Below are 27,940 nucleotides of genomic sequence, written 5' to 3' on the forward strand. Positions count from 1 at the left end.
TCGGGGAGCATCTGCCGAGGGAGAGTTGTTTTGTCCCGGTGTCGGGGTCCCCCCCCCCCCCGGGGGACAGCCCGCCTGCCCTCACCCTGCCTGTGGCCCCGGCATCGTGCCCACCTCTGTCGGTCGCCCCCTCATCTCCCACATTCCGGGGGATAAAGTCCCGGTCTCCGCAACCTGGGGCCCCCAAGTCCAGGCAACATCCTGGCAAATCTTGTCCGCTCTCTTCCTGGTTTAATAACTCCTTTGGCAGGGTGACCGAAGCTGTAGAGAAAGTGCGGCCCTGCCCACGTCTTATACAACTGCAAGGCAATTTCCCACCTCCCGGACTCAGTGCCCTGACTGATGAAGGCCAGCGTGCCGAAAGCCTTCTTCACCACTCCGTCTACATGTGATGCCGCCTTCAGTGAACTGCGATTTCAAAGCATGTTCTCAGAGGAAGAGAGGTCGCGTTGGTATTTCACATCTGACACATTATCTGTTTCCCTTTGCACAGATGAGTATCATCTGTGGACGTGTGCACATGTGGAGTATCTCCAATATTTTGGTTTTCATTGAAAACAGGATGACCCCCAGAAAGGCTCCGGCATGAATTCCAGAACTTAGGCCCTTAAAGCTTCAGGCTAACGGTTGAGTGATATTGATCAGAGGTCCCATACAATGTCAGATGGAGCGGTCCAGGAAGCCAAAGATCTCATATTTTTAGATTCTGCATTACTGCTCATTGTAACATTGAGGTTTTTTTTTCAAATTAATGTTCTGTCCCTGCAAAACATTTGGCTGCTGCTAAATCCATCCGTTTTGGATGATAGGCACCAACCTCATTTGCTGTTTTGACTTTCTTCCCTAAAACTGAGCAGTTCTGAAGAGCAAGAATTATTTTACAGCAGAACTTGGGAATTGGAGTTTAGGTTGGAATAAACTACAAGAAAGCTTGACACAAGAGGTTCTGTAGATGCTGGAATTTGGAGCAACACATGCAAAATGCTGGAGGAACTCAGCAGGTCAGGCAGCATCTATGGGGGGGAAATAAACAGTCAACGTTTCAGGTTGAGATCCTTCATCAGGACTGGAAAGAAAGAGAACAGAAGCCAGAATAAAAAGGTGGGGTGGGGGGGGGAGGAGAACAAGCTGGCAGGTGATAGGTGACTCCAGGTGAGAGGGGGAAAGTAGGTGGGGGGAATGAAAGGGAATGATTTTGAGAAACTAGGTGATAGGTGGAAGCGGCAAAGGGCTAGAGAAGAAGGAATCTGATAGGAGAGGACAGTAGACCATGGAATGAAGGTAAGAAATGGAAGGTGGGGAACTGGAGGAGGTGATGGGCAGGTTGTGAGGGCGGGGGAGGGGAAAGAGACACAGTGAGAGGAGCAGAGGAATGAGCGAAAACAAACAGCATGGAGGAAGGGGGAATAAAAAGAGTGGAGGGGTTACTGGAGGTCAGAGAAATCGATATTGATGCCATCAGGTTGGAGACTACCAAGACGGAATATAAGGTGTTGCTCCTCCAACTTGCATCTGGCCTCAAAGTGGCAGTAGAGGAAGCTGTGGATAGACATGTCAGTATGGGAATGGGAAGTGGAATTGAAGTGGTTGGCACCCGGGAGATCCTGGCTGTTCAAGCACCTTCGGTCTGTCCGCCACAACACGGTGAGCACCTTCAAGTTCCTGGACGTCAACATCTCAGAGGATCTATCCTGGGCTCAAAACATTGATGCAATCACGAAGAAGGAACACCAATGGCTCTACTTCTTCAGGAGTTTGAGGAGATTTTATACATCAAAGACTCTTGCAAATTTCTATAGATGTACGGTGGAGAACATTCTGACTGGTTGCATCACAGCCTGGTATGGAGCCACCAATGCACAGGATCACAAGAGGCTGTAGAGACTCAGCCAGCTCCATCATGGGCACAACCCTCTCCACCATCGAGGACATCATGAGGGTGGAGAGCTTCAAGTTCTGAGGAGTGAACATCATCAATAGCCTGTCCTGGTCCAACTACGTGGATGGCCAAGAAAGCTTATCAGCACCTCTACTTCCTCAGGAGGCTAAAGAAATTTAGCATGTCCTCTTTGACACTCACCAACTTTTATCAATGCACCATAGAAAGCATCCTATCTGGATGCATCCTGGCTTGGTATAGCAACTGCACTGCCTGGGACTGCAAGAAACTGCAGATTTGTAGACACAGCCCAGCACATCACAGAAACCAGCCTCCCCTCTTTGGACTCTGTCTCTCCCTCTCACTGCCTTGGTGAAGCAGCCAGCATAATCAAAGACCCCACCCACCTGTGTCATTCTCTCTTCTCTCTCCTCCCATCAGGCAGAAGATACAGGAGCCTGAGGGCACATACCACCAGGATCATGGACAACTTCTATCATACTGTGATAAGACTATTGAATGGTTCCCTTATACGATAAGATGGACTCTTGACCTCACAATCTACCTTGTAATGCCCTTGCACCTTATTATCTACTGGCAATGCACTTCCCTGTAGCTGTGACACTTTATTCTGTACTCTGTTATTTTTACCCTGCATTACCTCAATGCACTGTGTAATGAATTGATCTGTATGAATGGTAATGCAACACAAGTTTTTCACTGTACCTCGATACAATGACAATAATAAACCAATACGAATCTTCAAGTGGCGGTGCCTCAAGAAGGCAGCATCCATCACTGAGGAACCTCACCATGCAGGACGTGCCCTCTTCTCGTTACTACCATCGGGGAGGAGGTACAGCAGCCCGAAGACCCACACTCAATGATTCAGGAACAGCTTATTCCCCTCTGCCATCAGATTTCTGAACGATTCACGAACCAATGAACACTAAATCATTATTCCTTTTTTTGCACTATTTATTTTTAAGTTATAGGTTTTTATGTCTTTGCGCTATACTGCTGCCACAAAGCAACAAATTTTACGTCATATGTCAGTGATAATAAATCTGATTCTGCTGGGGTTGGTGGTGAATTCTGTCATCAATGTTTGCCTGAGAGGAGGCTCACATGATATACAAAGAGGTCCATATTTCCTGGGGTCTTATCACTTTATTGCAGGGGTACGGTAATGCAGTGAGGTATTAGTCTTGATTTTGTGTACAGGTATACAGTAGCACTTGAAGACACAACATTCTGCTTCAGGGACAACATCATTATTATTTAACCTGAATTGATTGTTAGCTCCGTTGATAGTCCTCTCAAAGGTCAACAATGTTATTAAAAGACTTGTATTCTCCTTTGTGTATGAGAACACAATAGATTTGGATTCCATCCACATCACTAAGAGCTAAGCACCAGAGATTGCAGACAAAGCGTGTGCCAGAGACAGGATCCATTTGTAATACCATCTATTGTTCACCAACACTGCATCTGGTCCTCATCAAGAAAAGCATCCTTTACTACACTTATGCATTTTTTCCCTTCTCAAGACTTTCCATCCAGCTTAGCTGCCCGGTAAAAATCTTGCAACGGATCAGCATTATGTTTGATGTGAATGCCACATAAATCACTGTCAAATGGAGATACCAACACTCCTGAACCAAAGCAAAGCATTAAATCAACACTTCCTTCGAAAGGAAGGAATTAACAGTTTTAGCAAATAGTTCAGCTTTCTAGGTCAATTTATTTACTTATTTTGATTTAAGTCAATGTCATTGTAAGTTGGCGTTTCAAAAATGTCAATTGTCATAGAAAACTCCATAAAACATTAATACAATTACAAAAATATTCTTCAGTGGTTGATTCATTCATCTATGATAAAGAGAACTATAATGCCTATGCATGAAGCCCATTAAAATAAAAACAGATATAGTAATTCAGTCAACTGATTAATCAAAAATACACCAATTTTAGATGAGATACTTGATCAAAATTCATTAGACGGGAAGTCAGATATCTTAGTTACGAACCGATTTCCTACTCATTAGTTCCCTGTGCATATAGTTTCTCAACTGATCAATCTCAGTAAACTCACTTAAATTTTCTCAAGTCACTTTTACTCTTGTTTACAGCCGTTTTCTTCAATTTCTCTTTCGGGCCGGACAGGCAAAATGGCATGTGCTATACGACTCCACAATCCGCTGAATTTGTCAACATCCAGGACGTTGTACTGTGCACTTTCACTCGAGATGGAGAATTTCATTGTGAGAAAATTGTAAACTGTCTCTTCAAAAGCATCAAGGCTCAAGCCTGGATCTAGTCTGGGCTTATCGACTAAAACTGTAATCAATAAAGAAACATCCTTGAAGGCTGCATTTTCATGATCACAATACTTGTAGAACAGAAGTGTAGAAGTAGGTGGGAGCTCCTGGAAATTATGAATAATGGCACTCTTTCTGCCTTCTCCGAAACCCGATGACAACTGATTATCTAGATCCAGCTTGACTTGGTCGCTGTTAAGAAATGTTTTACCAGTTCCATCAATTTCCATAATCCTGGAACTGAAGGACAAGGCATAAGCTCCAGCAATCCTACTTGTGAGGCATCGCATGGTTTCCTCTGCATCCCAAGCAGCTGCAAACATTAAGATGGATGGTTCAGAGTGCACAGTCTTGTTAACTTGTTTCTGCAACATTATCCTGCTTCTTTTCCATAACTGTTCTTCCTGATTTGGAAAATCCTTCTGCACCTTCTCAAAATTCTGTAAGAACGTGTGGAGTACTTTTCCAACTGCAGGCTCTTGATTGCTCTGAAAATTCAACAAAAAGTAGGCGAAGAGAGGCACCAAAAGGACTCCTATCCAGACAAAACCAAGGTCGGATTGTTTCCCTTGAGAGAAATGAAAATTGTTCAGTTAAGATATGCAGGTACCAGGGTTAACATTAACACAATAGCAACAACTCAAAATGCAGTGGGAAGCTGCAAACCAAATAACAGCTAGGTGTGTACACACAAAAATATTTCAAGCAACAAAGCAGCGCTAATAAATCCTTAATCAAATCAAGATGTTCAGAAAGTCCATATTACACAATGGATGCAAAACACGTTGCAAACAGTTTAATTGTGGCGTTAACAATATGTTGCAAGTCCCTATAAAAAACATTCCGAGTGCAAAAGCTAATGAATATTGCAGGTGATTACAAAGAACACTGCACATAAAAACAGTCCATTCATGTCGAGCAATCCAAGCCTTTATCGGTAGATAGCTTTCTCCTTTAAATCCATCAGCACAAACAGGTTGGCCCTTCTCCCTTTTTTGCCAATCAAACTCTTTTTGTATGAATTTATGGTGTGCATGCATTCCTGACGAGGTCGGAATTTATCTCACATCTCTAATTATCCTCATAAATATGGCGATAAGCTGTCTCTGGAAAGACTGAAGTAGTGGAGGCACTCCAATGGAGTGTTCCAATATTCAGTGATGAAGGAATAGTCATATTCCTCCCAATTCTGGAATCAGTACAGCCGAGAGGAACTTGCAAGAGGTGCCAGTCCCATGTGTCTTTTGCCCTTGTCTTTCCAGGTTGAGAATTTTGGAGGCAATGTCAAAGAAACTATAGCGTATTTAGTAGATAGTGTACACTACAGCCACAGTGCACCACAGGGAGAAGGAATGAACATTTGCACGGTACAATGGAGCTGTTCTTGGGAAATGGGCTTGCTGGCCAAGGCAGTATTAACTGGGCATCCCACCTCACCTTGAGAAAGTGGCATTGCATTCTTGAACCACTGCGTATTCTGCAAGTACTCCCAAAGTGTTCTTTGGTTGAAAGTTCCAGGAATTTTCTCTTGTGGTGATGAAAGGACTGCTGTATTTCCAAGTCAGGATGGTGCATGACTAAGGGAAAAACTTGGGAGGCAGTGGTGCTGACGTGCACCTATTTGACCTTCTAGCTGGCTGAGGCAATGGCAAGTTGCTGCAGTGCATCTTGTAAAAAGTACTCACTGCAAACATGTTGAGTCAATGATGTTAGGAGTGCGCAGGCTACCGATCAAGCAGGCTGTTTTATTTTGGATAGCGCTGAGCTTCTTGAGTGCTGTAAGAGCCGCACCCATCCAAGTGGAGAATGTCTCATCACGCTCTTGACTTTCAAATCGTGGGTGGCAGAAAGGCTTTGGAAAGCAGGTGAACCACAGAATGCCTGCTCAAGGGTGGAATACTCTGTGTCTCGTCCAGTAAAGTTTTCAGTCATTGTGGATCCCAAGATGATGGGGAATTTGACAAGGCCGGCTGGTCAGACTCTTGCTTGGCATTTATACTGTACCAATGTAATTCATAGAAGTTATGTGCCCAAGCTTGGATGTTGACCAGGCCTTTCTGCCTTCTCTGAGACCAGAATGACAACTGAGGATCTAGATCCAGCTAGACTTCATCGCTGTTTAGAAACCTTTTATCAGTTCCATCAATTCCATAATCCTGGAACTGAAGGCCAAGGCGTCAGCTCCAGCACAGGTGGGAAGGGATAGTTTTGTTAACTGATTTTGGAAGGAGTGATTAGAGGATGTTATCCAACTGAAAACTTTTGCTGCCAGCAGGAAGTGAACTTGTTTCTTATGACTCTATTTGTTTTCACCAGTCTACAATGCACCCTCCATACAGCAAGAGTTCCTCTCTTGTTTTATTCACTAATGTGTCACTGACAAAGTGAGCATCTATTACCCATCCCTCCTTGCTGAGCTATTTCAGAAGCCAGGTAAAGGTCAACCACAATGAAATGGGTTTGAGAGGATAGATTCAGCTTTGGAACAATCATTGCCCTTTTGAATCATCTACAACTGCTATCTTTCTCTTTTAGTTTTTTTATGCTACCATTCCCAACTTGAAATTTGGTAAATCAGACATCAAATCTGCCAAAATTTCAAATATTCCTTAAGAACAGATACATTTCCGCATTACTTTTACCTTGACCAGGTTGACGTCTGTTGACTTCTTCAGTAATCAGTGACTTACGCACACTTCCTATTGAAATCTCGCCGTGTTCCCATTTTTCATTCGGGTATTCTGAATGAAATTAACAAGTGAGGATAATTCCAATCAGTTCTCCGATCCTCAACTCGTGTGCAGACTTGCACATAAAAACCTGATGTTGCAATTTGATTAACTGCTTTCAGATAAATTATGTGTTTTTTTTGTTCATACATTCACATGAACTTGCCTTCATTGTCTGTCCCTAATTGCTCATGAGGAAGAGGAAGGGAAACACTGCAGCCAATGTGGCGCAAGTTCTCCAGTGCGAGACAGGGAGTTGAAGAAGTAGATTTTGTAACAGTCAATTTTTACAAGGCAGCATTGTGAATAATTTGGAGACTGTGGTGTTCTCCACAGATCTCCAAGTGCTCTGAATATTTCATAGCTGTACAGACCAATCTAACTCTAAATTTTCAATGCACAAATCTGTCTCCATTTGGCAGCCAATTCTTTCAATCCTCCTCCTCCACCATCCACTTTATCATCCTGTGTTGTAGTCCCTCATTTATTGCTCCTAAATCAACACCCTTCATTATGGCACTCCTCAAACTTCTTTCCACTTGAAAAGATCAGTTCCTAGTCTTGCATTAGCCTTTCTGTCATAATACTTGTACATCAAATCACGAAGCCCAGGACACATTTTATGACCCTTATTCACCAATTTTATTCAAAGAATTTGTGTAACTTGGTATGGCAACTGGTCTGCCCAAGATCGAAATTGCAGGGTTATGAACACAGCTCTGTCGATCATTAAAACCAGCATCCCCTCCAGAGACTCTGTCTGCACTTCTTGCTGCCTTGGAAAAGCAACGAGATAGTCAAAGGCCCCTCCCACCCTGGACATTCTCACTTCTCCCCCCTTCCATTGGGCAGAAGATACAAAAGATTGAAAACACAAATCACCAGGCTCAAGGACAGCTTCTATCCCGCTGTTCTAAGACTTGAAGGGACCTCTTGCATGTCAATGATGAACTCTTGACCTCACAATCTACTTCATAATGACCCTTACACCTTGTCTACTGCACTACACTCTCTCTAAGTGTAGCACTGTATTCTGCATTCTGTTATTGCTATTCCCTTTTACTACCTTAATCTACTTAGTTTTGCAAGTCATCCTTACAGATTATTTCAAAACACAAATTTTTCACTGTATCTCGGTACATGTGACAGTAATAAACCAATTCCAATTGACATCTGGTATTGTAGGAAAGGCATGGAATCTTACAGAACTGAAGAGCAGGATGACATCTTTACCATCCCTTAGTTTTGGGATATTTTGAGAGATTTGTACCATATTCTTGCACTGGGAAGAATACATGGCTTGGAGACAAAAGGGACAAAATGCAGAGGGAATGAGGTTAAAATTAAAAAAAGAATGTAAATGAACTATTCACCCTGTCCCACACTGAGGTATTCCTAAAAGCTAATTAGCACTTACTCACCATCCTCAACATGACTTTCTTCATCAGAATCATGATGGTATGAGCTCGGTAGATCTTGCAACTTTCCTTTCAGTTCCTGATGATGTTTTTCACAGCTGAAGCCTCCAAAGAACATGAAATAAACAGATGGGAAAGATCAGTGTCAATTCCAACAGGAGGCCCAGTTCTGAAATCCTTCTCTATTTAAGCAAGTGCTCAACAATCACAATTACAGAATCAATTTCTGATACCCTGGAATTTTTGCTGAATATCAGACTAAAAGCAAATTGACTAAATCAATGCTGGTACAAAATTATGTGCTTTCAGTCAGATAATTCAATACGACAGAACCCAATGAATCATTTGATAACATGAGATGGCAGTGAACAAAAGGTGAGAAGTTCCATTTTGAGCATGGGGTCCTGTTTAAGGTGTTTAAATGTTGCAGGTGATTTTGGCCAAGGAAGATTGCCATGGTCGAAAATCAAAAAACTAAAGATGCTGGTATTCAAACAAAATGCTGGATACACTCAGCAAGTCAGGCAGTATGCAAGGAAACAGAACCGAGTTAATGTGGGTTGTGGACCCCTTTCTCAGAACTGGATTGTAATACTCCATCCCACTCTCATTCATACCTGTTTCTGGCCTCATGCAAGGCACCCTATCTTCCTCAAGGCATTTTGCAGTCTTCCGTACACAATATTGAATACAACAACTTCCAGTAACTTGCTTCCTGTATCAGAACTGGCCATTCATCTGTAATATTGGCTCAGCCTTTCTCTCTCCAGTAGCATAACCTGACCTGTCATCGGGCACATCCTACAGCTCTACATTTCAGAACTTTTGCATTCTCTTGTTCTCAGTCTCTAACTCCTCTGATATCACAACTTTAATGCTTCTTTGTTCAGATTATCCCTCTCTGTCTTTAAACATTGACTGGATGACTTCATTTGCAGATTATTCCCATGGTAACCCTGGCCTCATCTTTGGAGAGATATTCCCTTTGTCCTAGGCCCAATACAAGGAATGGAACTCAAAATCCTGCTCTGCATCTTCTCTCCTTTTTACCTGTATTTTCCCTTTCAGCCTGTGTTTGTTTTGGCTTCTTGTCACATTGCGAACTTTCCACATCTCCTACTGGCTTCTTGTCACAGCTGTCTTCAGGAGTGGTTTCTGAGGGAAACAGAAGAAATACAGCCAAGAACAATCAATCAGTGAACACTCCAAATGTTGAGAAGTTTTTCAGCAAACTGTGTCAAAAACTCAAGGATAAAAAAGAAATACAGAAAATATGAAATGTTTGCAAAACATGATTACAGACTGGAATCTAATCAAGAACTTACACTCAATTTTGTGTACAAAATTAGGTTAAAGGCAGAAAGAATATTTTTTGCAATATTAACCATTGCACCATTTAGTGGTAACATTTATACAGACAATTTGCGAATATGTCATAAATTAATCAGAATGCGAGGTCACTGTTGACATGAAATGGTAATATTGGAGCCTATACCAGGCAATCTTTTGGTCTATTTAAGGGATGGATTGGGGAGTGGGGGAAAGTACGCTGCCGAGACTGAAGTTTGTGTCCACAATGTATTTGCAGACATATGTGACGCACTTGCAAAGATGTCTACTCTGATGCAAGGTGATCCTGTTCAATGAGACCACTCTTTTAGATTATGTGTAGAATCCTGGTTGAGGACTTTCTTGTTGCAGGTCTAGAAAAATAGAAAGATGAAGCTAGCACATAGACAAACAGCAAGCTCACTTTAATGGCCGATAATGATCTTAATTTCATTTCATGCTTCTTTGAGATGCTGACCACAATTTATTTTTCAAGTTAATCAGCAATCCAATACACAGGGTGGACATTATCTGTTGATGCACTGGAATCTATCCAGAATAAGAGTAAAACTGCTGATATAGTTGTCCATGTTAATTTTTCGCTGATCAGCAATCCAGTGGTCCCCACTGATGCTATTCTGAAACCACTGGAATTCTTCTCCAAGCTGTGGAACTCCATGGTAATGAATAAAGTAAGGCAGTACCTGTGTATAGGATATAAGCAGGTGAGAGGTTTTGATGAGATCAGGCAATTTAATTGAAGATTCTCACTATCCTGATGAAACTTTCCCAAAATTTGCCAATTTATATACACATTTTTGAATTGGAATATTGCAAGGTCTCCAATCAAGAAACAGAAAGCAGAGAATGGGATTGAAGTGCATAAATGAGCTATCTGCACAGAGAAACAAATCAGCACTTTCTCACCGTTCTCATCTTGATTTTCCTCTTCAAGTCCAAGATCTTTTTGTACCGTGTGTCTTTGTGAACGATTTGTAACAATCCACAGAAGGGACATCGGGAAATAGGGACAAGCAGATTGGTTGGCAACTTATTACAATGTATACGAGGCATTCACTGTGAGGTATTGATATAAAATTGGCTCAAACTAATGAGGGACTGAAGCTAGCAGCCAATTCACATACACCATGTTAGATGATCTTAGTTCTCCAACCTATTTCCTTGAAATCAGTTTGAAGCTCGAAATTGATTGATTGTCAAATAAACAGGACAGCCACTATCAGTTGAATAGATTGTTAATTGGAGTCTTGAAGGTTCAAATGGGTAGTTTTGCTGCTGTGTAACTGATGCTTAAGAGGTAAGAAGGCAATCTACAATTTTGTGGTTCTGTGGACATAGAAACAAAGTTTAAGCTTGAATGATGAAACCGGATGGGTGATTGATGAACGAGGCACAGGAAACTACCCGGAATAAGAGCAGGTGATCCGAATTCAATCCCAGTTCCACTCAACACATCTTAAATAGTTGTCTGCGTTAACCCTTCGCTTATCAGCGATGAAATAATCCCCATAAACGGTATTGATGCTATTCTGAAACTTGTTCTTAATCACAGAACTACATAGTAATCAATATTAGAGCATATAGATGGGTTTTTGGTGACAAAAGGCTTTCACCATCCTGCTGAAATACTTCAATATTTGCTTATCTTTAATATAATACGAGTACTTTAGAGATTTAACTGTAAATTGTGTGTCCACATTTTTGTATCAGGAACATTGTATGGTATCTGGTCAGGGATAAAAATGTGTAGAGCTTGAAATATGCTTGGTAACGTAAGAAGGCAATGTATAGGTGAGAATTTCCTCCCCATTCTCTGAAACTTATGGTTTCAAATGAGATTGACAGATCTCAGCATTGACTGTGCCTCTGGATTCTTTTGCTGAGAATTGAATGAGGCACCTGGTGAGGAGTGAGGAAGAGTAAACTTGATAACAGACTATGTCTGATTATATGAGAGATGGGGGTGGGGGATGGGAGCAGTGTATCAGGCCCAACACAGGGAATGAAGCTCAAAAACCTACCCTGCTACTCCTCTCCATTTTACCTTTATTCTCTTCTTCAACTTCAATTTCTTTTTGATCCTTGGAGCAATTCAAGTCTTGCACATCTCCTGTTGGTATCTCATCTCGTCTCCATTTTTCATTTGTGGGTTCTCGGGGAAACAGAAATAAAGCTAAGAATGATCAGTGACAATTCCAAATATACATGTGTTATTACTCAAAAAGGGGCCAACTCACAACAGTGAACAACCTCTGAGAATATGAAATCTTTGCATAAACATGATTACAGACTGGAATCTAATTAAGATCTTTTCAACTTGTGTATGAACGTTGGGTGCAAAGAGTGGACCGTTCTTGCAAGAACATACTAACCACGTGCACTGTTCCGCAATCACGTTTATACACACAATTTGCTGTTGCAAGTCAATAATTAGAATGCAGGTCATTGAGCACAAAGGAAGTGTTGACAATGGAGATTATACAGGACAATCTTCATTTGTATGGCAGAGACAGCAGCAATGATTGGAGATTGCTGTTTAAATTGCTGAGCCATGTTAATGCTTGGAGAGTTATTTCATAATTGAAGATATTGGTACACCAAAGGGCAATGGTGGAAAGCATGCTGCATAGATTGTGTTGACAGACACTTGTGATGCACCTATAACAATGTCTACTCTGACACAATGTGATTTTCTTCAATGAGGGCCAGTTTTTCAGCTTATGATTGAGGTTCAGTGTTTTCGATGTAGTGTCCTGGTTGAGGACTTTGTTGCTGCAGGTGATGTTAGCTCAGGCAAAACTTCATAGTTCCACCAGTGTGTTTGGGGGAAGCTTTAAGTTCTCCATTTCATTGTGAGACAGTATGCTATCATTTAGACAAGGATTGTTAAGCTCACTCATAAGTAACAAGTCAAGATTTGCCACAACTTTCTTCATGCTGATTCTAGTTGGAGCATCTCTTCTGATTTTAGCATGGACACTGTGGCTCAAAACTTGCAGCCATTCAACAGGGTTTGTGACTATCCACTATATGGACACTAGGGGAAGCAAGGATGAGCAGTCTGGTAGGCAACCTATTGTGTGAAAGGCATCTGCAGTGAGGTGTTGATATTAGATTGGTCAGAAAGCAGAGGACCAAAGCTGGAACATAGGCAAGAATATAGAAAATAGCAAGCTCTAACAATCTATAATGATCATAATTTTATTCTGTGCTTAACTTAATTGTATTTTGTTAATCAGTAGTCCAATAAATGGCTATTATTTGGCTTGCACAGTTGTTCAGGAGATAACAGAGGTTGCTGCTGGGGTAAGAGATTTGTTAGAGGCAAGAAAGTTGTCTGCAGCTTTATTGTTGACTGGACATAAATTCTAAACAGGGCTTGACTTCTAAGGTAGGAAGATGCAATTTGGTGGACAACTGGTAAATCAAGGACAAGAATCCACCCAGATTAAGAGCAGGTAATGTTAATTTGTTCCTAATTCTGTTCAAAACTGCTTCACTTCTTTTTAATGTTAATCTTTTACAATTTAGCAGAAAAATAGCATCTACAAACAGTATTGATGGTATTCTGAAGCCACCCAAATGATCTTCCAAATTGCTGAACTGCACGGTAATTGACACAGTACAGCACTGTGTCTAGAATAAATCAATTAACAGGCTTTGGTGACATCTAGCAGTATGACCAAAGTTCCTATTATCATAAGCTGAAACTTTCTCAATATTTGCCAATTTGTAATATGTTATGATTAGTTTGATCAATGATGACATAAAATTGAGCACTTTCAACCAGATAATAGTGTACAGAACTTGATAATTTTCTTGGTAATGTGAAAAAGCAATAAATAGAAGGTGAGAATGTCCTCCCTGCTCTCCCAATCCAGTTTTCAAATGAGATTGACAGAGATCTCAGAATTAAATATGTGTCTACATTCTTTTAAAGGGAACTCTGCAATGCATCTGGTGAGGAATCAGGAAGTATTGACTTCATCCCAGAGTATTTCTGATGTGGGTGGGGGGAAGACAGGGAATGTGAGCAGTGTATCAGACCCAACACAGAGAATGAAGCCCAATAACTGGCCCTGCAACTCCTATCCATTTTACCTTTATTCTCCTCTTCAACTTCTTTTGGATTCTTGGAACATTTTGAGTCCTGTACATCATCCAATGGCTTCTCATCAGAGATCTCTTTTCTGTTTATAGGTTCTGAGGAAACAGAAAAAATACAGATAAGCATGATCAGTGATCATTCCAAATATAGAGAGAGCTTCATCAAAAGATGACAAAAAAAACTTACAATGATGAAAAATCTTAGTAAAAATTTAAAATTGTTGTAAAAAAAAACGATTACACAACCCATGTCTGGAATTAAGCTCTTTTGGAAAGGCTGTGATGAGATCTGGTGTTGAGCAGGTTATTGGTGAGCAACTGGCTCTTGAAGCACTATCAACAACACCTTCCATCACACTGCTGGGGTTTGAGAATAACCAATTGGATGGTAATTAGCTGGATTGAGTGAGTCCCGCTCTTCGTGAACAGGATATTCCTGGGCAATTTTCCACATGGTCATGTAGATGCCAGTGTTGCAACTATACTGGAGCAACCTTGTAGAGGCATAGGTCTCCACTACTAAATCTAGGATGCCGTTTGGTCCCCTTTCCTTCACTCTGTCAAATGCTCTCAGCTGTTTCTTGATATCACGTGGAGTGAATCAAATTGGCGACAGCCAGGCTTCTGTGATGTTCATATATTAGCCAGAAAAATAAATGAATCAAAGATGGCACTGTTATGGACTCAGTGAAAGTCCCTTTAAGATAGAGAGTGTGTGTGTATGTGTGTGTGGGGCGTGCTTACGTCAATAGAAGATAAAGGATGTAATGACGTTGTTGAAGAAGAAGAAGGAGAGAGAGAGAAGGGAGAGAGACACCAGCCTGCTTGTTTTCTCTATCGATGGATGAGAAACAATAACTGTGTTTGCCGCTGAAATCCATGTATGGAAGTTGGAAGTAATCCGGTGGAGTTCACTTTGTTGCGGACCTGTAGAAGGAAACAGGTATTTGTGTGTGGACGACCACGGTTCGGATGCTTTTCGGGGTGAGGAAGTCACTACCGAGTAAACACTGAAGTGTCGTTTGGGTTCCATCATGGAACATTTGGATTTCGTATGTACTCTCTCTATGTTTTTCTACATCTACATCTTATCTTCAGACAACGGTGGTTGTTGAAGAAGCCCTTGCTCATGTTTCACCTTATGGCTTGCGGAACTGAACTTTAAGAACCATTCAGGAACTGGGAGTTTTGGACTTTGTCACACACACACACGACGAGTTTAGTTTGGGGTTAACGTTCGAGGTTTAACATTCTTGAATTCTAACATACTAACATTTTTTTTTTACTTTTATTTTACGTATTACCATAAGTAGTGATTAATAAAATAGTTTTTAACACTAAATCATGCTCAGTGTGTTTCTTTTGCTGCTGGTTCGTGACAAAATTGGGGGCTCGTCCGGGATAGTTCCCAAGGTTAACGAGTGTCGTCTGGGATTGTACCCCAGATTGACGAGATTTGTTCGGGATTCAATCCAAAGATTTTTGAGGGAGGTCTGATAAATTCTTTTTAATTGGCTTGTGTGTGTGGAAACCAGCAGCAATGGATATTAAGGCATTTTTGGAGTCACCAACCCAAAAGGGATTGGAGGTGGCGAAAAAGGATGATTTGATAAAGATTGCTACCAGGCTAAACCTTACAGAAGTAAAGCAGTCTATGAGAAAGGCAGATATTCAGAGATTGATAGCTGGCCATTATGTGGAAAAGAAGGTGTTTGAGAAGGAAGTGTTAAAACAGTTTCCTGGCAGTGAAATAGCAATTTCTGAGGCACAGGTGCAGCTGGCAAAGATAGAAGCTGAACGAGAGCAAAAGAGATTAGAGGCCGAACGAGAACAAAAGAAATTAGATGCCGAACAAAAGAGATTAGAGGCTGAACGAGAGCAAACCCAGTTAAAGATAGAGGCCGAACAAAAGCTAACTCAGATGAAGATAGAGGCTGATCTAGCAATGAAGCAGATGGAGCTGGATAACGAGGAGAAAAAGAGGCAGCATGAGTTACAAATGAAGCGTAGGAGTTCGGAATCTGATTCTGATGATGATTTTTCAGCCAGCAGGGAGGTTCGATTAGTCCCTCCGTTTGAAGAAGATCAGGTTGATCAGTATTTCCAACATTTTGAAAAGGTTGCTGTGAGTTCAAACTGGCCAAGGAAAGGATGGGCTCTTATGGTACAGAGTGTGATTAAAGGTAAAGCTCAAAAAGCTTATTCTGCTTTGTCTGTTGAGGATGCAGCTGATTATACCAAGGTAAAACAAGCTATTTTGAAGGCTTATGAATTGGTCCCTGAGGCTTATAGACAAAAATTCAGAGACTTGAGGAAATCTGCAGATCAGACTTATATGGAATTTGCCAATGGAAAGAGAATATGTTTTGAACGATGGTGCCTGGCTAAAAATGTAGATGGGGATTATGATAAATTGACAGAATTGATACTGGTGGAAGACTTTAAAAGATGTGTTCCAGCTGAATTAACAACATATTTAAATGAAAAGGCAGTGGAAACTTTACAAGAAACTGCTAGGTTGGCAGATGATTATGCTTTAACCCATAAATCCAAATGGGGACAACCTAAAACCTTTCAAAAGAGTTACAAAGACAATCCAGGTAAACCAGAGATTAAATTGGGAGGTAATCAAAAAGGAAAGGATGAAAAGAAGCCAGGGCTGGAGAAACCTGTTGAGCGTACTTGTTATTACTGTAGGAAACCTGGCCACGTGATATCTAATTGTGCCCTTTTGAAGAAAAAGAAGGAAGCTGGGCCCAATGCTTGCTTTCAGGCAATTAAAAATCAAAAAGGTTCAGGAGATGCTGTTAAAGATCAGTCCTTGCAAGAGGGAAAAGCGGAAAAGTTGGAGGAGGTGAGAAAAGAATTCCGTTCGTATGTATCAGAGGGTTTTGTTTCACTGAATGATGAGTCACCCCAGGTGCCAGTGAAAATTCTTAGAGATACTGGGGCTAGTCAATCTCTCTTGCTGGACAGTGTTTTAAATTTTGGTGAAGAAAGTGACACTGGTGAAGTAAATCTAGTACGAGGCGTTACAGGTGAGACCATGTCTGTCCCTTTTCACAGGGTGATTTTAAAGTCAAAGTTCGTAGAAGGACCAGTCGAGATAGGGATAAGACCTAGTTTGCCAGTGGAAGGAGTTTCTTTGTTATTGGGAAATGACCTTGCAAATGGAGAAAGTGATCCTGTGGTACGGTTAACAACCAAACCAAGGATTGATGAGTCTGAGGATGATCCAGATGTTTACCCATCATGTGCGGTGACTCGAGCTAGAGCTAGAGAATTAGCCAAGACAGACAGTCCGGTGCAGTCTGATGTAGTTCCTTGTGACAGTCCTAAACAGGAAGAAAATTATGATGCCTTATCTGAGACTTTTCTGTCTTCACTGGAGGATCAACATCCTTATAGTGAGCCTGAATTTAAAGATTTGTCTTTGTCGAGGAAGGATTTTATGGTGGAACAGACAAAGGACCCTGAGTTGACAGAATTGAAAGAAAAAGCTCTCTCATGTGAGGAGATTGAAAAAGTGCCAACTGGATACTATGTCAAAAATGGAGTGTTAATGAGGAAATGGAGACCTCCTCATGTTCCTGTTACTGAGGAATGGGAAGTTATTCATCAGGTTGTTGTTCCAAAAGTTTATAGGGATGAGATTTTAAACCTGGCCCATAGTATGCCTTTGGGTGGTCATTTTGGTGTGAATAAAACTGTAGGGAAGATCTTGAAACAATTCTATTGGCCTGGTTTGAGAAAAGATGTGGTGATGTTTTGTCGAACCTGCCACACATGTCAGATGGTAGGTAAACCAAATCAAAAACCCCCTGTGGCTCCTTTGAAACCAATTCCTGCTTTTGGTGAACCCTTTTCGAAGGTGATTGTGGACTGTGTTGGCCCATTACCAAAGTCTAAGACTGGAAATCAGTATTTGTTAACCATCATGTGTGCCACTTCTAGATTTCCAGAGGCAATACCCCTTAGAAATATTAAGGCCAAGACGGTGTCAAAGGCTCTTGTAAAATTTTTTACCTTGTTTGGTTTGCCAAAAGAAATCCAATCTGATCAAGGTAGTAATTTTATGTCAAAAATTTTTCAACAAATAGTCTATGAGCTGGGAGCAAAGCAGATTGTATCATCTGCATATCACCCAGAATCTCAAGCAGCTCTGGAGAGATTTCATTCTACTCTCAAAAATATGCTGAAGACTTATTGCTTTGAAAACACCAAGGATTGGGACGAAGGTATCCATTTACTTTTGTTTGCCGTTAGAGAATCGATCCAGGAGTCAATAGGATTTAGCCCGTTTGAGCTTGTGTTTGGACATCGGGTGAGAGGACCTTTGGAGTTGTTAAGAGAGCAATGGGTTAATGAGGAAGTTCACTTGAGTCTGTTGGACTATGTCCAAAAATTTAAAACTCGGTTGGAGAGAGTCTGCCAGCTAGCGAGAGAGAATTTGAAAACAAGCCAGATAAGAATGAAGACATATTTTGATAGACGTGCTCGGCCTAGGACATTCGCAGTGGGGCAAAAGGTGTTGGTATTTTTCCCTAGCCAAAATAATCCCTTGCAAGCTCGTTTTTCTGGACCCTATGTTATTGAATCTCGAGTGACTGATCTAACATATATAATCAAAACACCAGATAGACGCAAGAAAACACAACTCTGTCATGTAAACATGCTAAAACCTTATTATGAGAGGGATTCAGTTGTGGCCTTGGTGGATGGTGAAAAGGTTGTTTCTAGAATGCCTGATGTTGATGTTGAGGAAGGCCAATTTAGACCAAATATTGTTCCATCGAAACTAAAAAACCAAAATATCATGGAGAACCTTGAAACGAAGTTGGACCATTTACAAGTTTCACAAAAACAACAGATGAGAGAATTAATTTTAAAATTTAAAAATCTGTTCCCAGATGTTCCAAACAGAACATCGATAATTACCCATGATGTTGATGTTGGGGATGCAAAACCAATCAAACAACACCCATATCGAATGAATGTGGAAAAAAGTAAACTTGTTGATCAGGAAATAAAATACATGTTGGAAAATGATATTATTAGACATTCTACTTCAAATTGGAGTTCGCCCTGTGTTATTGTACCTAAACCTGATGGAACTGTTAGATTTTGCACAGATTACAGGAAAGTGAATGCTGTAACAAAGTCAGATGCTTACCCTATTCCTAGGGTGGATGATTGCATAGACAGAGTGGGAAAGGCAAAATTTCTTACAAAGATTGACCTATTAAAAGGGTACTGGTGTGTTCCATTAACAGATAGAGGAAGGGAGATTTCAGCCTTTGTAACCCCTTCTGGATTGTATGAATACAATGTTTTGCCATTTGGAATGAAAAATGCTCCAGCAACATTTCAAAGAATGATTAATTCAGTGATTCATGGGTTAAAACATACAGATGCCTACATTGACGACTTAGTGACTGGGAATGATACTTGGGAAGATCACATCTCTGCGTTAGAAAGGTTGTTTGAAAGACTTTCCAAGGCTAACCTTACAGTTAACTTGGCTAAAAGTGAATTTGGCCATGCCACTGTGACGTATCTTGGTTATGTTGTAGGTCAAGGCAAGCAAGCTCCTGTTCAGGCAAAAGTTCAAGCAATATCTGAGTTCCCTATTCCCACAGGTACGAGGACTGTTAGAAGATTTTTGGGAATGGTTGGATATTATCGAAAATTTTGTAAAAATTTTGCTGATATTGCTCTTCCCCTAACTAATCTTCAGAAGAAGGGAGTAAAGTTTGTTTGGACAGATTCTTGTCAAGAAGCATTTGAGAAGCTGAAAGCCATTTTATGCTACCATCCTGTGCTCAGAACACCTGACTTTGAAAAGCCATTTTCATTAGCAGTAGATGCCAGTGATGAAGCTGCAGGAGCTGTGTTGTTGCAGAAGGGTGACCTTGATGATATTGACCATCCTGTAGCTTACTTTTCAAAGAAATTTAATGAGCATCAAAAGAATTATTCCACCATAGAGAAAGAATTACTGTCGCTTGTTTTAGCCTTGCAACATTTCAGTGTATATGTCTGCACCGCTCAGAAACCATTGACTGTGTATACAGATCATAACCCATTGGTGTTTCTGAGCCGAGTCAAAAACAAGAACAGAAGGCTGTTAAACTGGAGTTTAATTTTGCAAGAATTTGATCTCATGATAACTCACATTAAAGGCAAAGATAATGTGATTGCTGATTGTCTTTCCCAATGTTAAATGGGAAACATGTATCTGTACTAATCTGATAGTCTGTAGTTGTGTAGCATGATAATTATTAAAATTACTAACTATGCGCGGTTAAAATTTTCTTGGAAAATTTTTTTTTAGGTGGGAGGTGTTATGGACTCAGTGAAAGTCCCTTTAAGATAGAGAGTGTGTGTGTATGTGTGTGGGGCGTGCTTACGTCAATAGAAGATAAAGGATGTAATGACGTTGTTGAAGAAGAAGAAGGAGAGAGAGAGAAGGGAGAGAGACACCAGCCTGCTTGTTTTCTCTATCGATGGATGAGAAACAATAACTGTGTTTGCCGCTGAAATCCATGTATGGAAGTTGGAAGTAATCCGGTGGAGTTCACTTTGTTGCGGACCTGTAGAAGGAAACAGGTATTTGTGTGTGGACGACCACGGTTCGGATGCTTTTCGGGGTGAGGAAGTCACTACCGAGTAAACACTGAAGTGTCGTTTGGGTTCCATCATGGAACATTTGGATTTCGTATGTACTCTCTCTATGTTTTTCTACATCTACATCTTATCTTCAGACAACGGTGGTTGTTGAAGAAGCCCTTGCTCATGTTTCACCTTATGGCTTGCGGAACTGAACTTTAAGAACCATTCAGGAACTGGGAGTTTTGGACTTTGTCACACACACACACGACGAGTTTAGTTTGGGGTTAACGTTCGAGGTTTAACATTCTTGAATTCTAACATACTAACATTTTTTTTTTACTTTTATTTTACGTATTACCATAAGTAGTGATTAATAAAATAGTTTTTAACACTAAATCATGCTCAGTGTGTTTCTTTTGTTGCTGGTTCGTGACAAAATATAGACAAGCAGAAAGCTCACTTTAACCATCTATAATCATAATTTCATTTAATGTTCCTTTGAAATGCAGACTGGAGTTTGTAATATTAAGTGCATCAATAGTCCAATAAATAGGATGGGTATTATCTGGTTTGCAGAGTTGCTGACGGGGCTTATGGTGGCTCAAGACACAAGAGTTTGTAGCTGGGGTCAGGGATTCCCACTGAAGCAAGGATGAGGTCTACAGCTTTACTGTTGAGTGCTTCCAACAAGCAAATACTGTAACGAACCTGAATTGAGCTAGGTAACATGAAAAGGCAATGAACAAGCAACAACGTCCTCCCTGCTCTCCCAACCCTCAGGTTTCAAATGTGATTGACAGGAACCTCAGAATTAAACATGTGTCCACATTCTTCTGCTGAGAATTCTGTACGGCATCTGGTGAGGAATCAGAAAGTACAGGCTCCATACCAGAGTATTTCTGATTAAATGAGAACTGAATGGACATGAGCAGTGCATTAGGCCCAACACAGGGAATGAGATTCAAAAACCTGCCCTGCAACTCCTCTCCACTCTACCTCCATTCTCCGGTCCAACTTGAATTTCTTTTGGATCCTTGGAACATTTCAAGTCTTGTGCATCCTTCATTGGCTTCCTGTCACATCTCTCGTTTTCACTGATGGGTTCTAAAGGGGGAAAAAAAGAAACACTGTTAAGAATGATCAATGATTATTCCAAATTTAGATATTTTAATTAAGAGATAGATGTCAAAAAATTCACAATGATGCAAAATCTCAATGAAAGTACAGGCAATGCAGCTAGTAGAGCTGTTGCTGGAGACCTGGGTACAATCCTGACCTCAGGTGCTGTCTGAGTGGAGTTTGCATGTTCTTCCTGTGACCACGTGGGTATCCTCTGCATGCTCTGGTTTCCTCCCACATCCCAAAGATGTGTGGGTTGGGATGTTAAATGCCACAGTAAGTTGTTCCTAGCGTTTAGGTGACTGGTGGAATCGGGGGGATGGGGGGGGGGTAGAGGGGGGAGGGAAATTGATGAAAGTAGGGGGAGAATAAAAAACTAATGTAAATGGGTGGTTGATGGTCGGTGCAGACACCATGGCCAAAGAAAATGTAATTCTATGAAAATTTAAAATCTTTGTAAAAGCATGATTACACAGATCTGCTCTGGAATTAAGCTGTTGTGGACCAAGGCTGTGATGTCATCTGGCACCAAGTTGGCCTGACAAACTCTAAACTGGACATCTATAATTAGGTTATTGGTTAGCAAGTTCCTCCTGAAAGCACTGTCAACGGCTTGTTCCATGACTTTGCTGATGTTTGAGAGTAAACTAATTGGGTGATAATTAGCTCAATTGGACTTGCCCTGCTTTTTGTGAACAGGACATATCTGAGCAATTTTCCATATTGCCAAATAGATGTCAGTGCTGTCACTGTACTATAACAGCTTGGTATAGGCACAGGTTTACACTATGACAGCTGTCTGGTCCCCTATCTTTTGCTGTATCCAATGGTCTCAGCCATTTCTTGATATCATGTGAAGTGAATCAAATTGGCTGTAGACTGGCTTCTGTGATGGTGAGAACCTCAGGAGGAAGATGAGATGGATCATCTATTCTGCACTTCTGGCTGATCATGCTTGTATACACAACCAATGGTGTTCCATTGTCAACGTAAAAAGGAGATAGTGAGATATTCTGTGTTTGAATGGATTTGGCTTGGCACACATGTGGTGCAGATGTTAGTTTCCACACCAACGAAGTTGATAAGTTGCCTGATATTTTATTCAGTTTGAAACTCAACAGGTCAGGTATGAACTCTCCCCAACATGTGGAATATTCCTCTAAAGTAAAAACATTTTCTCAACATGATTCCACTGATGTCGGTTTATACAGTATCTTCACTGATATGCAACTCATGCATATTCCCCATTGTCTTCTCATCATTTCTCTATTTTCTCAACTTTACAATTTGAATGAAACACAATACTCTTACTGCTGGGGTGTCATTGAGGTATGTGCTGGCAACTCAACGACTTACAACATATATTCACAACTTAGATGAAGGACTGAATGTATTGAAGACCAATTTGATAATGATACAAACAAGATGGGGAAGCAGGTTGTGAGAATGACACAGAGTCTGCAAAGGGATATAGACAGGTCAAATGATTTCACAGATGGAGGATAATTTGACGGGAATGTGAGCTTACCTACTTTGATCAGTTGAAAAGAAAAATAGAGTATTAACTGAAGACTACAAAATGCTGCTGTACAAAGGAATCTGGGTATCTTTGTACATGAAACACATTAAGTTAGCATGCAGTTAAAGCAAGAAATTAGGAAGAGAAATGCAATTCTGGCAAAGGAAGAATTGTACAAGGGTACCAAAACCTTGAAACAACTGTACAGGGCATTGGTAACACCACTCCAGAGAAATGTGTACACTTATTTATGAAGAGATATGCCTGCGATGGGCACTTTTCCCTTGGTTGATTCCTAAGACATAAGTGTTGTCTTATGAAGAAAAGTTGATTGTACGCTCATTCTTAAGAAGGAGGAGAGATGACCTTTCTGAGCAAGTTGGGTTTTATTCTCTTGGAGTCAAGAAGAATAAGAAGTGATCTTATTAAAACACAGGAGATCCTGATGCAGTTACTAAGATAAACACTGAGAGGATGTTTACCCTCATGGGAAATCTAGAACCAGGTGGCATAGTTTCAAAATAACAGGTTGCAATTTAAGGAAAAGAAGAGGAGAAAGTTCCTCTCTCAGCAGGTTCGAATTCTCTACACCAGAAACTCGTGGATTCTTTACTTATTATAAAATTTGAAACAATCAGCTCTCCATTTTGCTTCAGGATAAGTGACATGTCTGCAACATTTTATTACAAATCTCCAAGACCCAACAACATTCTCTACCTTCACTGACCTACTTAAATCATGGTACTTTTGCATAAAATACAAACATACAATTCATGCATGCTTCTGTCTGGCAATCCCAATCCACTTAATCCCTTCTCCCTCACCAACATCATTGCATGTTCTGATGCTTCAGTTACTACAGCCTTTATATCTGTGCTCAGTTTTGCTTTTCAATTTGAAACTTGACTGGTCCCACATCCATTCTTGAACCATGTTCCTCACAAACAGACATACTTTCTCACCACTTTACCATGATCAAATGTGTTCTCGGAAGTGGGCTCTTCCTGCAAGTTTCCCAGTGGCCTCTCGTCGTATCCGCACTCTTCACTTGGGGATTCTTGAAGAAAGAGAATATCAATCAACCTTAGTTTCTTACAAACAGTTACCATGTCTGAAATAATTCTCTTCATAACAATAGGATAATGTATTTTGAGATTTTTTTTATTCATGGGATGCGAGCTGCCTTCTTTAACCACTGCAGTGGGTATAATTAAGACTTATTCCTAAGGCAGAGTGATGTGTCAATTGGTTTTCCTATACAATTGCAAACCTTGTCTGCTAGATGGTAAAGGCTGGGGGGTGAGGAAGCACTCTTTTGGAATTAGGTTGATTCGGACCTCAGAAATATATATATTTTCCAGTCTCCTGCAGGGAAGATGGGCTTCTGTTAGAAAACTGACTCCAAAATAGCGACACCATAGCTTTCTTAACAGGGAAATACAACATGCTTGAGATCATGGTGCCTAATTGATTGACTCTAAACAGATATTTTGCATTTAGTTATACTAAAATTAAGCACTCTGAAGGCAGCAAGGAGCAAGACCAAAAGGTGGCACAGCCGAACAGCAGGGAGAGCTGCTACCTCGCAGCTCCAGGGGACCCAGGTTCGATCCTGACCTATGGTGCTGTCTGCATGCAGTTTGCACATTCTCCCCACGACTACATGGGTTTGCTCTGGTTTCCTCCCACATCCCAAAGACAAGCTGGTAGGACGATCAGGTAAATTAAATGGGCATCTGAGAGAAAATAAGTTGCAGGGCCACAGGGAAATAAGGGGAGGGGGAATGGAACTGAATGGAATGCTCTGCTGGGAGCTGGCATGAACCCAGTGGGTCAAGAGTAGGTATTTTCTGTGTGTATGCAGCATGTGGGACCAATGCAGTCATCAATGCACTGGGGAAAGAGTTGGGAGAGTGGTCCCAACTAAGCCTGGAACAAGGACTGTTCCTCATATCCAACAAAAAGACAGGCATGGGCTGTAGCTGCACAAATTCCCAGAGCTACACCTTGGAAGTGGAGAAAGAGAGTGGAACCGAAAGAGAAATTGTTGAGCAAATGGCAGGTTCTGCCAATCGGAGGAGTGTGTTGTGGAGGGGAACTGGTTGGGCCTCCGTTCAAGGAAGAAATGGAATTTCCATGGTGAAATTGGAATAGTTGGGACTAGGGAAAAACATGTCAAAACAAGGAAGGGCATCAGAAGTATCACGGATACAAATGGGAAGGACTGGAGGGATAAGATAGAGTCAATCATTTCTCTGCTTATATTTCTCAGTTCATCCAATTCTCATCTTCAGGCAGAATTAAAAGAACATCTTAATTTCCATTTCAGAAAACTTTAAAACTCTAGAGTTCGTAATCATTCATTTAGAACTAATTAGTTGTCTTAAGCATGATTTCATTTGCAACTCGAGCAAAAATCTCTCCAACACATGATTTCCAGATCTCTGGCTTTCTGCTAGTGAAGGATTGCTCTTGCATGGAGCTAGAAATTTATTTTTAACTTGATAAGGAATTTTTAACTCAACATTTTTCAAAGCTATGCAAAATAAACCACCCCAATTGGATAGCATAGGGGCTCTAATAAAGGGCACACGTAAAGTGATTTGAAAATGAATGAGATTCCTGGATTTCAGACGATGGTGCTGGGTACATCCAGTCATAGAACAATCAACAAAGAAAAGAATTTGCTGGATTTGATTCCTAAATTAGTGGAATATTTCAGATTATTGCTTTGGTCACCACAAATATTCAAGTTCCTGTGATGGTCAGGATGAAGAGCTACAAGACTGTTGTGTACCACAGAAGAGATCAACTATGACAGAAGATTCGGTTTATTTTATATAAGTTTAGGTTTACCTTATCATAAGCTCAATTTAGCTAAAGGACCGTAACTTTTCTACAGATTCATCATCAGTGCCAGACAATTCAGTAAAAAAATTCCCAGAATGTGCAGCACAAATGCTCGTGTTCACTGGTCGATTAGCTCAGTCCATTCGGAAGCATAAATCCCACAATAAACATCTATTTTCCACATTCAAACAGGCCAACTGTACCCAAAACGGTTTCAGTTTCTAATGTTAGCGGGGGCACGGAATGTGGCTTCGCTTTTCTTTACCTGTCCGAACGATGGACAAGTTGCAGACGATGTGAGCAGCCAGCGGGAGCCCTGGTAACGGGGGCGACCCTCGGCGGCTGGAACACGGAGCAGGCGGTGGCAGCGCTCGTTAAACTCCGAGGGTTGCATGAACTCGGGTGAAACTTCTCGGTCCCTACAGGGGATTCACTTTATTTCCTTTCACTGTCACACCTGAAATGACAGCCTTGCAAAAATACTCCCCGTAGGGTTGCCGACATTTTGCACCGTAATTACATTGTTTACTTTAACAATACCAGCTCCCCAACACTTGGGAATTCCCTTCAGCGTGTCTTCCCCCTGAAAGCTCACTCAGTGCAGCACAACACCCACCGTTCCCCTCAGCCCGCAGCTGCCGGCCTTCACCCCCATGCTGTCCGTCCATCCTTTCAACAGGAGCTTCCTCAGCGCTTCCAGAAGTCACTCATTTCATCGCCGCTCTCCCCGACCCAGGAGCTTCCTGCATCCGCGGTGGCGAAACATTCACCGCCGCTTTCCAACCGGACGGCTTTGGTGGTGGGACCGCTGCAATAGCAGCAGGGACTGGTGCTGAGACGGACCGCGAAGCAACAACACTTCCGGTAAGCCGCAGTGCGGGGCACAGAGCACTTCCGGTAGGCCGCAGCGCTGGGCACAGGGCACTTCCGGTAGGCCGCAGGGCGGGGCACAGGGCACTTCCGGTAAGCCGCAGTGCGGGGCACAGGGCACTTCCGGTGATCCGCAGGGCGGGGCACAGGGCACTTCCGGTGATCCGCAGTGCGGGGCAACCCTGGCCCCCGATGCAATGTTTATTCCTGGCGAGGGCCCCGTTCCCGCTGCGCATGCGTCAGAAGGATTTGCACAACTTTTGCAAATGTATAAAAGGAAAAAAACCTTCCACAGGCCGAGGGGACAATCCAACAATAGATCTATAGGATTACAACGTCCTTTAAAATGGTTCAGGTATTAAAAGGGAAGCAGAGACAAGGAGAGCCTTTCACCCTGCTGCATCCTTGTTGCATGGACAGGGGGTGGGGTGGCTGATTTATGCGGCACTGCAGCCCGAGCACCAAACCACAACCTCCTTATAACCAACCAAATGTTGCTGTGGATGTTCAGGGGGTCTGGCAGCACCTGCAGAGAAAGGAACAATGTTTCTGGTCTGCCTACCTTGGTGGTTTCTTGAGATCAAGGATCTGCTCGAGTTCCATTAGAGCTGAAATGAGTCAGTCACACAGTACGGAAACAGGCCCCTCGGCCCACCAAGTCAATGCCAACCATTGTACCTTTCTTCTCTTCTCCCATTGACCCTCATTTGGTCCATAACCTTATATGCCTTGGCAATTCAAGTGCCTCTCTAAATGCCTCTTAAATGTTGTGAGAGTATCTGCCTCCACCACCTCCTCAGTTCACCACCAAGATCCCCCTCAGTTCCCCCCTAAACCTCTCACCTGAAACCAATGCCCTTCTGTTTTAATCATCTGGACCATGAGAAAAGCAAAAGATGTCCCCACCCCAAGACCCCACTTGCTTTCTCCATTTTAATTCTGTTCACCTTCCCCCACTACAGGCCTCCCACCTCTTTGGCCTCCTCCTCCTTCACCCTACACCACTCTGTGACCACCTCCAAAATCCCTGCTTCCCATCTCCACTGAGGCCTCGATCATCCATCACTCCACCACTGGTAGCTGTGCCCTGGCCTCTGGACCTCCCTCCCACAAACTCCCCTCCATTGAGACATTCCTCAAGGCCTCATCCCTTGACCATTGTGCAG

The 27,940-nt window shown here is 41.8% G+C and overlaps 1 protein-coding gene across 2 annotated transcripts; it reads right to left on the minus strand.

Annotated features, from left to right (window-relative positions):
* Positions 1-5: 5 nt before the first annotated feature.
* On the minus strand, positions 6-26,777 carry LOC127567931 (torsin-1A-interacting protein 2-like). 2 transcript variants are annotated; one of them, XM_052011144.1, is made up of 9 exons: positions 26,521-26,751; positions 24,025-24,111; positions 21,413-21,520; positions 13,799-13,900; positions 11,742-11,849; positions 9,398-9,502; positions 8,351-8,452; positions 6,843-6,941; positions 6-4,768 (listed from the first exon to the last, which is right to left on the minus strand). In XM_052011144.1, the coding sequence occupies exons 1-9, from the start codon at positions 26,570-26,572 to the stop codon at positions 3,996-3,998; spliced, it is 1,536 nt and encodes a 511-aa protein (XP_051867104.1). In that variant the 5' UTR covers positions 26,573-26,751; the 3' UTR covers positions 6-3,995. The 2 variants fall into 2 exon arrangements, with proteins under 2 accessions (XP_051867104.1, XP_051867105.1); XM_052011145.1 differs by lacking the exon at positions 6,843-6,941 and having other exon boundaries at positions 26,521-26,777.
* Between the last annotated feature and the right edge of the window lie 1,163 nt (positions 26,778-27,940).

Source organism: Pristis pectinata, chromosome 3, assembly GCF_009764475.1.
Source record: "Pristis pectinata isolate sPriPec2 chromosome 3, sPriPec2.1.pri, whole genome shotgun sequence".
In the NCBI taxonomy this organism is placed as follows: Eukaryota; Metazoa; Chordata; class Chondrichthyes; order Rhinopristiformes; family Pristidae; genus Pristis; species Pristis pectinata.

What these genes read in the sequence shown, in the direction of transcription:
- LOC127567931 (XM_052011144.1), bottom strand. Translation starts at nt 26,572, where the DNA reads ATGGACGGACAGCATGGGGGTGAAGGCCGGCAGCTGCGGGCTGAGGGG. An exon ending in CGAGAACACATTTGATCATG is followed by an intron (nt 21,521 to 24,024) that starts GTAAAGTGGTGA and finishes TTCCCCCTTTAG; the next exon opens with AACCCATCAGTGAAAACGAG. An exon ending in AGTTGAAGAAGAGAATAAAG is followed by an intron (nt 9,503 to 11,741) that starts GTAAAATGGAGA and finishes TGTTTCCCTCAG; the next exon opens with AAACCACTCCTGAAGACAGC.